The sequence below is a fragment of the Poecilia mexicana genome, unplaced genomic scaffold (assembly GCF_051168715.1).
Source record: "Poecilia mexicana isolate PSO_F unplaced genomic scaffold, ASM5116871v1 scaffold_7, whole genome shotgun sequence".
NCBI lineage: Eukaryota > Metazoa > Chordata > Actinopteri > Cyprinodontiformes > Poeciliidae > Poecilia > Poecilia mexicana.
In genome coordinates, this window is record NW_028263376.1 from 30,196,846 (window position 1) to 30,209,689 (window position 12,844).

At 38.2% G+C, this 12,844-nt stretch overlaps 2 protein-coding genes across 2 annotated transcripts in view; both read left to right on the top strand.

The window, feature by feature from the left end:
* Positions 1–12,611, top strand: part of espn (espin) — a 51,694-nt gene extending 39,083 nt beyond the window's left edge. Inside the window, exons 12-14 of the mRNA XM_088007438.1 lie at positions 7,194–7,272; positions 8,670–8,691; positions 9,778–12,611. Of these exons, the coding sequence (XP_087863564.1) occupies positions 7,194–7,272; positions 8,670–8,691; positions 9,778–9,925 (249 nt within the window). The 3' untranslated portion in view covers positions 9,926–12,611. The remainder of the gene's footprint in view (positions 1–7,193; positions 7,273–8,669; positions 8,692–9,777) is intronic.
* LOC148158477 (espin-like protein) lies at positions 317–3,381 on the top strand. Its single transcript, XM_088007437.1, has one exon. The coding sequence runs from the start codon at positions 659–661 to the stop codon at positions 2,678–2,680; it is 2,022 nt and encodes a 673-aa protein (XP_087863563.1). The 5' UTR covers positions 317–658; the 3' UTR covers positions 2,681–3,381.
* Positions 12,612–12,844: the final 233 nt, after the last annotated feature.

Here is a 12,844-nt window from a genome sequence, read left to right on the forward strand (position 1 = left end):
TTCGTTTCATTTGATTTTAAGACTTTCTAAATATTTTTACCAGGGTTGCCGATAACACATTGCTGTAGAGTAATCATTTTTCCTTAGGCAATGACCAATACAAGCAGTTTTAACTTTATTGCATTGTTCACACACCTGATACGGTCTTCTCCGTTGCTGGGAGGACTGATGTGTCTGTTGTACCTGTAGCAAGGGCCCAAATAGGATTTAAAGGTGTTAGAATAATAGTTTGTATAGGTGTACAATTTCCCGAAGGACAGCAGTAGAGACGTGGGAACTTCAAAGCTGATTTTGAGTTTCTGCAAATATGGTCAGTTCAGCACTTAATTTTGCTGGTTCATTCAAAAAGAACAATGGTTTCTCTGTTTGCTTTGACTCTAAATTACAGCACAGACTTTAATGCCCGTAATGAGGTTGTGCCATTGCACCACTAAATCCATGTAAATCCTGTGTGTTGGAATGGATTTGCTCTGAAGCGTGTTTGAAACAAGGAACATCCTGCTGAAGGAAACCCTCCTTCCTTCTTTTTTTTTTTTCCTCTTGTCCTGTCGGTCTCCTTTGACCTCTGATTTAGTTTGCGTCAAGTGGACACTACCAACCTCAGGAATGGCACTACTCCCACGTCCACAATGCCATTTTAGGCCCGTTTGGGGAGTTGATGACCGAAGCTGACCTAAATCGAATTGAGAAACAAATCGAGAACCTGCAGGTCATGCATAAGATGTCAGAAGTTGAGAAGGACCTGGAGGAACTGGAGCGAGAGCTTCACCAGCTACTACCGGTCTCTGCTGCTCTTAATCAGGAGTATTTCTCAGTCAATCCAAAACAAGTGCACGGGCAAGCTGAAGATCTCCCAGCCTGGTGCAGCAAAATCTCCACCCTGCTCAAGAGCATGGCGATCCTCCTTGCCACTCTTGGAGGCAAGGAGATAGACATCTTGGATTTTATTCTTTCCGGAAATTCTCAAGAAGAAGCAAAGAATATTACTGCAGGCCAGTATCAAACATCTGTTGGCACTGGGAACATTGGGCGATCCCAGTCCTTCTCAACAAGAGAAGACGTGGAAAGGGAGATAAAGCAGTGTGGAGTTTCTGTGAAGAACCTGAAGGCCAATTATGAGCTTCAAACTCAGACACAGTCTACAAATGACCCATCTGATAGGGTTTACAAACGCAAGATGTCACTTCCAGTGGTTAGTGAGTCAAGTTATAGTCTAGAGCCAACCAGCAATATCAGTGTTCCTTCCTCTGCCACTACAGTTCCTGACTATAGGAGCAATGGGCCTTTGCCACCTGTAGAAGAATCTGTCTTGCCACTTGTTGAAGAACCAGTTGTTACCAAAGCCTATGTTTCTCCGTTGTATGTCTCCTCTGAGGCAATGGCTCCAACAAATATTAAAGAGTTCAACCAGGCTCTTTCTTCAGACCCTGTTTTAACTGACAATCACCTAAAACGAAGCTTGGAGGTGCAGACTGATCTAAGCTATGTACAGGAGTGCATCGAAATGAGGAAAGAGAGGATAGTCCTTTTGTTCCTTGAACACTGGAGGAAGTATACCATCTCAGAATCTTATTGGACTAAACACACAGGCAGGAGGGGAAACTACTTGGATGTGGGCTGTGAGGACTACAGCCAGTTCAATGCTCAAATGGGTGATGAAGTGCACAGTGAAGATGATAAGATGATTATGTTTATGAAGTCAAAGCAAGTGGTTGGCAATCTGATTGGCCACTGGAGATCAATTATGAGCCAAGTCCCATCACGGCAGATCCGGAGGCTAAGCCGGGCCCAGATGATCTACTGGCCGGAGCACTTCCTGCCACACTTCAATGGCTCCCCTGTGAGCTATGAGACCTTAACCCTTGACCTCTTCATGCTTGGGTACTTCCAGTTACTGGAAATGAACATGTCTCGCAGGGAGCGGAAGTTCCGCCACCTCATGTGCTACGAGATGTTCGACCGCCTTGGCAGCCACAAATGGGAAGTTATAAGACAGTTTCACAAGGAAGTGATGGTGGAAATCGAGAGTGGGAAACGAGACTGGGCAGATGGCTTTGAGGACATAAAAGTCAAGCATTTCGGAGACGTGGCTGATGGGGCAGGTGTGATGACGGCATCTCTAAATTCCGTATCTCCTGAAATGTCTGCACTGCATGAATCCCTCCCACCCCCGCCTCCACCTGCCTGTCCTCCACCCCCACCTCCAAATCCACAGTCTACAACATCTGGAGTGACAACACAACCATCTCCGCCAGCCTCCCAATTAGATGTTCCTCCATCAGTATCACCTACTGCTGCCAAGAACGGTGTGTCTGACAACAGAACTTCGTTGGAGGCCAATGCTCCAGAGACTGTGGCAACCAATGAGCAGATGCCTTCAAATGAGTCTGGGATTGTATCGAAGAGGGACCTGAAATCCGAAAGTGCAACAAAAGTGGAGGCAAAACAGAACTCCATGGATAATGCAGGATCAGAACCAAAGAAAGACCTTCCACCTATGAAAGTTAGATTCGCAGAAGAACCACGTGTTGATCAAGCTTCACCCAGAGATGAAACTTCTGAGGATGCGATTAAAGTTATTTATGAGCTCAAAGAGTTCAGCAATGAGGAAATCATCAGATACATCGACCGAAGCTTTGCCTTTTGGAAGGAGAAGGAAGCGGAGCTTTTTGACATCTAACTGCAGTGGCCACCACCAGAGATGGTGCTGGACCTGAGAGGCTAATCTGCACAGTTCAACCTACTGAAAAGGGAAACTAATCGGGAGCGTTAGCATTTAGGCCATGTCATCTAGGGGATTAAACTACAGCAAATAGCCTTCATTTGGATGTGCTGACATTCCCATTTGTATATGCTCTGATGGAGAGACAGAGCTGACGATTTGTTCTGAACTGAGTTCAAGTGAGAACATTTAAATAAAGAGCAGCTTTAAATGAAGCCATGATCTCAAAATAATCTTTACAGAAGAGATTTGCCATTTAAAAATGTGATTTGTTTATTCTCTGTTGTGAATAGTTTGTCCTATTGTAGTTCTTCCATCAGTCGCAAGACACAAATGTTTGAGCCATCAATGGCCCCTCTTGTTATTCCATGTAATGATATAAAATAAAATGAAACACCAGCGGCTTTTTGGCTGACTGCTGAGATGCCTTGTCCAATCATGATTGAGAGGAGGTTCAGTAATAATCCAGTGATCACATTTGACAGGAGAAGCTCTGCCATGCTCTATTTTTCAAAATAATCCTTCCCAACATGACTAATGAAAACAATTGTAATTTGTGAAATAATAGGAATAACACTCATTGAACACATTAAGTACATATTAGCTTGCTTGTTTTACTAAAAAAAAAGTCCATAATACAGAACAGCCAAACAGGTCATCACCTTGACAGAATTGTCAAATTGTGATTTGACACTATTTTTATTTCTAGTCACAAGCTTAGTTTAAAATAATAGTTTATTGTGTTTGAAATTGGAAGTTGTATTTTCTGAGCTCCCAGCCAGACTTCGAGCATAAACCCCTTGGATTACGGAAAGGAAAGTTGCAGCTCTCCAATCAGCCTCAGGTTCAACATCAAGTATACATTTAAAAAACATAGTGAAGGTCAAGTTGAAGGTATTTAATTATTCTTTAGCACATCTGACAATTTTCTTTTTATCATTTCACCAGAGGCATCAGAAGGTTCTTTAAAACCCCCACTTGTTAACATGTTTCTTTACTGTTTGAAGTAGTAAAATGGAGATAAATACATGTTTATCAGTGTATTTTTCCACCTGTAGTTTGCATCTCTGTTTGTCTGACTTATAACTAGAATGTGAAGAGATCTGATGTGGCATCATTTCCAGGTCTGAGTTCCAACTTTCAGGACAACAAACCGAACTCTGCGATAAATCCTGAATAAAATCCACCTGCAGAAATTTACAAACCAGGTGTGAAACAATGAGCTGGAGCGACAGCATAGCTGCAATAAAATCTGTGTGGTAAAATCTTTTTTTTTTTTTTTTTGTCATACTGTCCACATTTTTGTGGTTTTGTCTTTTTCTGAAGCTCTATCGGAAAATACAAACATTAAGTTCAAAATTTGTTTTGAAATATATAAAAAAAATAAAGACCATATCATTTTATTCCTGATAGAAATTGCTCAATGAGTTGGTTGTTACTTTGATGCTCAGATATTGTCGTCTTGGTTTAAGAGCACTTTGTGGTTTGTGGTAGGGAAGAATTTCTTTAAAATTTGATGACAGATTTCTGTGAGCTAATACAAGAATTTCATATTCGATGCTCTAACTCTCGGAACATTCAAATGTGAAGTTTGCACAAATTCCTTAGTATTTATGGGTTTTGCTTTATTTCTGATATTAAGGTGTGTTTCACAGATTTTTTTTTTCACATTCTGGAACTGAATTGTGTTTTTACCTGATTTCTACGTTACTGTCAAAAATAAAGTTTATAGAAAATTTTTGTGTTTGTACAAGTTCTAAATCGTTTTCCCAAGCTCTGCCTACCAGGCTTAAACTTCAGTTCCCTCTCAGACCCAGTCTGATTCCAGCGACAGAGCCCCTTTAGACACTCGGTTCCTCCGTGTGAAGTCCTCCAGAGATCTGCCAGTGGCTTCGATATTCTCATAGTGTCTATTCTGTGGCATCAAGATTACCTTCATGTAACCCTCTTAGTGCCACCTGCTGTCATGCTATCCATGGCTTACAGGAGCCATAAGGAGGTTACTGTGAATCTTCATCACCTCACAGCCCCAAAGGAAGTCATTCAGGCGGTTGGCGAAATGCCCATTTTACTTTAAGGAGTCACTTTCACATTCATCAGTTCATGTACCGATTGCTTGATTTTAAGTATTACGACACCCACAGAGTCTGTACTTATAGTAATCCATATTAGTTTCAGTGATAAAGTGCTGCAGAATATTGATTATAGATCAAAGTTGTAGGTCAATTATAAAACAGAAGAAAAGACGATTAAAGTCGATCCCTGCCCAGTTACAGTTCATGATTCTCTGACTTTTCTTTGGAGCGTAACTCCAAATTATTTGCAGAAAATCTACCTATTCACAAATACATATTTTTGTAGTGCATATCTAAAATATTCAAAAGAAATATTGGGAAGCTTGAAGTTTGCACACCTCCAAATTGTCCCTCAGCTAGTTGCTTGGAGTCCAGGAAAGAGTTTGAGTTTTTAAGGTTCCTATTCAAAGACAAAATGTATTTGTTACTTTTTGAAGAGTGATCCTTTCATCGTATTTAGCCACTAAAAGGCACGAGGAGAAGAAAAGACCCTATTCACCTCAGAAACGCATCTAGTCCAGGCCAAATTTTCAGCAAACAGGTTTTTTTTTGTCAGCTACACTAATATTTTAGTGTATGTTCTTCTGTCTATATTTTTCTGTCTTTGGGATTTTCCATTGATTCAACTAACAAAATGGGTAAAAAGGTTTCAAGTCCCTTAACAAAAGAGAATATTCAACTTCTATTGGATTGGAAATTCTTAAAAAAACAAAAGAAAAACAAAAAAAAGACCACAAATGTCTAGAGAAAAAAAATCTTTGAAAGACCATCAGAAAGATTGAGATCAGTTCTATAAATAAAAAAATAGCAAGTTGCAAGCAAGTTACAAACTTTATTTTTATTTATTTATTTCGAACATGAAGAGGGAATGCAAAAGACAGACTTTTTTGTACCACAATAATCTTAACATGCTCAAAAAGGAAGAAGTAAGAGGCTTATGAACTATCCCATAAACTCATACCGTATTTTCAAATGCCTCAATATTTCTTCACGTTCGATGTGCAGGTAGTAGGGGTAATTTTATTGATGGTTCCAGATCTCGTTTTGTTCCAGAGCTCAGCCATTTCTTTTTAAGTCTGGTGACTTAAAAAGAAATCCAAGTACTGGCGCCAAAGACCAGCACGTGTTGAAAATAAAGTTTACAAAATTGTTACACATTTTCTAGATGAAGGAAGACATGAAGATGTTTTGACTTTCTGTGTTAACCCAAGATAATTGGTTGCACCAAAAGACAAACGTTAACATTACCATAGTTCAAGTTTAACGACTTAAACATTAGAAAGTTGACAGACTCTTATTAGTACATGCGGACTATAACTTTATATGCATTTTATTCTAAATTGAACTAATACGAAAATCAGAATTGAAACCACTAGCGCAAAATAAACTGCTGTGTCCAGTCTTAGCACAGTTCACCTTTGACCAATTTATTTTATTTTGATCAAATTAGAAATTCAAAAAGAAAAAGAAAAAAAAAAGGATTTCTAACAGCTTCTTTTTTTTCTTTGCAATAATTCCCTAGGGAACTATTAAAAATTCACGAAGCAGGTAATGTTACCTGGAGTCACCATAGCTACAGCGAAATCCTCTAGTAAAAGGGTTGAGAAAGGAAGGGGGTAACGTATCTCAGGGGAGGATGAGAAATCTAACACTGCTGCGCTCTCCTCCCCTCTCCTGCTGTTCCACCCTCTGCTACAGACGCAAAGAGAAAAAAGGGTCCAGTTACATTTATTTCTCAATGCAAACATTCTGCAAAGCAGTGATGTGATCATTTAACAGCCTTTGTCTTGTTCCTAACAAAAAAAAAAGATGAGAGGTAGTAGACATTGTGAGGTGTGTTTGCTTCTGAAAATTTATCCAACTGTTTAAAGAGGGGTGCTTTGTTGAGTATTTGTCTTTTATAATGGCCCTTTGTTTAGGAAAATTGTACTTGGAATTATGAATAGACGTCGGATTCATGTTTCAGCACTGTTTCTCCCTGCAGGTGTATGCCTGCTCTTTCAGCTCGGAGCAGGGATTTACCAGCAAATACACACTTCAGCAGCACCACTGATGCTCTCATGGATTTGTTATCACTTTTGATTCTGTTCATTTTACAGCTACATCAAATCTGGAGTTTGCTGTTTTCCTACCCCATAGGTTCAACATGTCTTTTTTTTTTTTTTTTCCTAATTTTTAGCTACAGCCAAAAACAAAAAAAAACATGACTGCTTCATAAACAATTGAATGTCACGTGTATTTGGAGATTTTACTGGTCGTCTGTTTAGCACGGCTGGTGATCCTTAAAAATAGTTGGGTGGTTTTGAGGTATACAGTCTGAGTTTAAACGCCACAACTGACCGATTTGGGTCCCCGTTTTTTTGCCCCCATCTCGGACCCTCTCTGTGTCCTCGCAGGCTGAAGAGGAAGCAAAGCGCCTGGCGTCAATGCCAGCCTGGAGGAGGGACATGATGAAGAAGAAAATGGACGAGGAGAGGTGAGTAATAAGGCTGCTGTTCTTTTTTTATTTTTTTATTTTTATTTTTTTTTACAGTGTTTCACACTCTTAAGTTCTGGAAATGTTTGTAAGACCAATATGTAGCCACTTCACTTCACCAGTTTCCTCACTGAAGTAGATCGCAACCTTTGTTGCCATGACATCAAACAGCGAAATCCCGTTTTGTTCCCGAGCTCAGCCATCCGTTCGCTTGCTTTAATTATTCAGCCGTGTGTTCTCCCTGTGATCTCAAGAGACCTGGCCAAGATAGTTGCAACACAGGTTAGATATACAAAGATCACACAGCAGAGAAATAAACTGCACAGTTTGGAAATGTCTTTTTCTCCAACTCATTCAGTGTCATAAAGCTCTGTAGATGAAGTTCAGAGTGAAGATTTTTTTCCTTGCACTCGTGGAATTAGCATCGCTAAATTTCCTTCTTTTTCTATCAATAAGAGAGACACAGTCAGAATGTTTTTAGATATGAATCACATATCTGAGCCTGAGCCAGTTCACATTAGCATTAACAAGAAGATAAGTGAGAAAGCATGGTTAGTAATAAAACACAGTTGATAAATAATATTCGACATGCAAAAACACGATGAGTGAATGCATTTACGTAGTCAACAAAGCATGATTCAACAAATTTTAGTTTTGCATGACAAGAAACCAAGATTATTTCTCTTCAGGAGTTTGTTTCCTCTCTCTAAAATCCCCACAACAGCATTTATTATTAGAATGTTATGAACAAACTCCTCAAAAGGGAAGTTATCATGTAAATAAAAACATCGTAAGTATTTTAAAGTGGACATCAACTCTATTTGTGAACTATTTCATATAAATTATTTCAGTCAGTGCCAACCTTGCTTCTTTTTAAGTTGTGAGAAATATACGTTTTGCTTTCTCTGCATGTAAATTACAGGGTCCTTAATGCTGTTTATGTTATTTATATCCTTGTACCCTGACTCTATTCAAGTAAAACATAACCTTGACGATCCTGACATCATTAGATGTCTGTTTTAAATTTCAACACAAAAAAAACAACGATTTCTCTCATTCTCTGGCTGCATTAAGCGTTCATGTTAAAGCAGAGAAGTAATGTAGTCACTCGTTCTCTTTGCATTGCTAAATTTAAGTCAAATTTGCTTCAGCTTCCCTGTAAGGAGGCAGGAAGTATAGGCGGTGGAAAGATGGAAATCTGCTTATAGCTCCTTATTTGAAGACTAACTCCAGGATGTTCATGTTTTTAATAATATCTAGTCAAATTCTAATTTTGGGCAGAATTAGAATGACTTTATCCTGCAGCTGTCTGCGTGATATTGCTAATGTAGCTTGTATAATTCCTGTTCACTGTTTCAAGATATTTACGCCTTCTCTCTTTTGTTTTTGACCTCCTGATGTGACAGGGAACAAAAAAGGTAAGATGTTTCTTTTGCTTCACGCACTAATGATTTTAACATTCAAAATAAACCATTTAAATGGATTGAGGTACAAAAAAAATGAAATCCCTTTTTTCATTTGCAAATTTGGGTAGACGCATTGAATGTCGAGTCAAAAATAATCACCTTATATAAATCACAATTAACGAATGTTACAGACATTTACAAATACTGAGAGAAATGCAGATGTTTCTTCACAGTGTAATTCACAACACAAGAACAAATAGTTCAGCTGGTGTTTGAGATGCCAGATCAAATCTGGATATATTTCAGCACAGCAGGTTGAGCACAGCTGATCGTAGGAAACTTCCTTCAGCGTCATGTTATGGATAGGATAACAGAGGATTATTACTGGAAGTGTTTTTGGAGTGAACTATCAGCTGAATATCTTAAAAGTTGAACAAAACTTTGCCTTAAAGGCTATTTCTTTCAGTCAGCACTGTCTGACATGAAGAAGGTCCACAAGAAGGAAATGTGGCCTGCTGCTTTGCAAAAGACTCGACTCATCCCTGATTTCTTTGTCATTTGCATTCTAGGAGTCAGACTTTTTCTAATTTGCAGCTTTGGGCTGGGTCCCTGCTCCTTTTCAGTCCAGAACATTGTTTTGTAATATACCAGAGCTGTATTTACACAACAACAACAACAAAATCCTTCTTTAAATTGGATTTTAAGAACATTTCCAGTCACAAAGATGAGATGTGTACACATTTCTTGAGTGGCCTCTATTAAAAATACCAACTGGCAACACAGTTTGATAGATTCAAAGCAATGAAACAGGAAGGTTTTTTTGTTTTTTGTTTTTTTTTGTTTTTTGTTTTTGTTTTGTTTGTTTTTTTTTTGTTGTTTTTTTTTTAGGAAACTTTAATCCTATGGATGCAGGATACAAAGTAATAATTAAAAGAAGAGTACCTGAAGTTAAATATACCTTCACAATGACACTATTCAGTCATTGTGTAAAACATAGCAAAAAAAATATGTATGTGCTAAGCAAGTAGGTAAAATATTGTGCTGCTTTATTAGGCAAAATTCCAATGCCATCCTAATTCCTGTTTGTGACCTTTGTAGAAAAGCAGAACAGCAGGCCAAACAGGCAAAGGAGTCCGAGGAGAAGCAGGAGCTGGAGCGACTACGGACCATGGGCTACGATGAGACCAAGCTGGCCCCCTGGCAGCGGCAGATCATCCTGAAGAAAGGAGACATAGCCAAAAAATGACCTGGACCGTTTTCCCTGCAGCGTTCTGCGCCCTCACACACTCGGTCCAAAGTGTCTCCCTCCTCCATTCTTTAACCCCACGCCGAACAGACAGAGGTGAGGAGAGCTCGTCTCCCCGTCCCTCCTGAAACTCTGTTGTGTCACTCTTCGGAGCCCCGCAGTAACTGAGGCCCGCTTCTGCGGTTGCTGCCTGTCCACACAAGCTCTGAGACTCGGCTCGGACGAAACACAGCAGAGTGATCCTACACCTCTTACTAAAAGTCTCGTGGACACAAATGATTGTTTAGCAAAGCATTTCTGACATGCACTGACCCTCTTTTTTTTCTTCTTTTTCTTTGCTAAGGCACTTGTTAAAGAACACAAAGTCAAAATCACAGCTGGTGTATGCTTACATTTCTACAAAACCGCAAATTATTGGAAGATGTGTCACGTAGGAGATTTAAGTTTTTTGGTAGATGAAAAACGTGACGTATGAGACTGTTGTTGCTATGAAATTGTCTATTTTTCAGACTGTAATCGAAAGAAAAGTAGTTCAGATATATCATTTGTAATCAATAAGCAGCCAATGCATCAATAAGAATGAGCAGTGTCCCATCGATGTTTCGTCTTAGTCGTGGCATTTAGCGTCAAGCTCACAGATGCACTGATTGTGCTTTTGCAGGATCGTTCAGCTGCTCAAAGACGGGGTTTTCTTAGAACGTTATAAGCAGCTGGTATCTTACCTTCTGCAGATGTCCATCTCAGTCGCTTCATTTTGTTTAAATCCTGATTATCTGGTCGTTACGTTTGGATTAGAAGGTTATTTACCCCAAAGCTGGTGATTATTTACACACAAATTAATGACTGAATGCAGTGCAAAGCGCTTGGAGGAAGTGCGTTACTATTAATCTTCCTGCTGGAAAGCCAACAGAAAATGTAAAGCATCGGTGGTGACAAAAGTCATTTTTTTATGGAAATGCTCTGCATGTTCGACTGTCAGTTAATTTCCAACAGGAAAGTCCTTGATAGCAGACCACTTCCTGCCTCTGTCTTCCTATGTAAATATTCATCAGTTTCTGTGTGAATATCCACTCAGTGCAAATAAATAGACATAAATCCCTGTGACTCCTGCAGGCAAGCTATTAATTTCTTATGACCTCTTAATGGAGCCTCAATTAAACCTGAATTATCCCTTTAATATTCTGCCAGTGTTTTGGCAGAAACTACCACTGGTTGTTTCATTTATATTCCACCTCAAAGCTAACAGCTTATTAATGTTCATTCGATAAGGGTATTTTCCAAAGAATCTGGAATAATAATAAATAATAAATTAAGAAAAATAAATTATAATTTTAATATAAAATTATAACATAATTTCATATTAACTGCTCTTGGCTCAGAAAAATAATACAAAGCTCAAATTTATTATTAGAATGTTTTAATGTGACCGGAATGTCAAACTACGTTGTTTAATCATGATTGTGAATCTTTTTGTGAATCGCTGCATTATAAGAATCAAGCATGTTTTTAATGTTTAATAACAAGGATACCTGGAACCTAAGATTGGAAAAAAAAAAAAAAACACAAATAAGACAAAGAGCTGCGATCCACAGCAGCCGTCTGATCCGAACCCATCTGCTTGTTTCTTGCCTCCGTCCCACTGAGCTGCAGGATGAATCTTTGATGAACAGATCTGCTTACACATCACAGAGAGACCACTCTTGTCTCTCACAGACGGGCACACTAATGATAAACTGCACTGCTAGCTAGGTGAGTTGACGTGCTTTAGCGTGTTCGAAATTTACACTGACCAGTCGCACGTATAAGATGAGGAAGACGTCTGAAAAGTACCGTATGATTCACTTTTAGACATTTTAGAGATCCTTTAAGAGTTCAGGCTGAGAACTATTTCATCATTTCCTCCTTCACAAATTTAAAAATATTTTTACAATCCATATAACATTAGAACGGTGTTGATCTGTTTAGAGCAGTGGTTCCCAAAGTCTGGGTCAGGACCCCCATATGGGTCTTGAAACACCAAGTGTGTGGTCTTTAGATTATCTAAAGAACTTTAAGTTAAACTAAAAAATAATTATTTGTTCCATTTTTTTTTTACCTTAAAAGTTATAATAAAATAAATAAAGATAAAATCTGTAGTTGTAAATGGATAAAAATAGTGCAATAGTTAAGGCTGTCTTGTAGCTACACTCGTTAAATGTTAGTTAAATTTGTGTATATCAAACAGCAATACTCAATTTTGTGGGTTAGAAATTGAAAAAAAAGGGAGCCACTGGTTTAAAGGTCATTAGAAAATAAATATTTTTGAAATAGAGCACGCATCGTTGCATTTACATTTAATAAAGTTTTCTTCCCTTTTTGCAATCTCATCATTACAAATAATCTCTTTAATTCATCTGTTCGGGTTTGATTGATCATTTGGAAATATTCTGACTCACTTCTCATCAGATGCCATATGATATTAAAATTTAAAGTGATGTACGTCATTGCCATTTAATTTTCTATATATATATTAATATATAAACTGTACATAGTGACCCTTAGATTTTTTTTTGTCTTTTCATTTTTTCCAGATTTCATATTACATGTCCCAGCCTCGCTTGGATGTAGAATGTTGGCTTGTTTTCTTGTCATAATAACTTCAGACTGATAAAAATGAGCAGAATAAACCTCAGATCATTTAAACATCGCTTGTGTGTTTCTCTTGATTTATTCCTCTGTATGTTGAGATGTTTTTAAAGTTGTTCTGCAAACATATTTAGTTAAATTTATTGTTCTTACAAAGAAACAACAAATAAAAGTGCAAGAAAAGTTAAACATAATTTATTCTTTGAACAAAAAAATATCCAAATGCATTTTACAATGCTGTTTCTCACATCTACACTTTCATACAAGTCTCTTGATTAAAGTATGAATTAATTT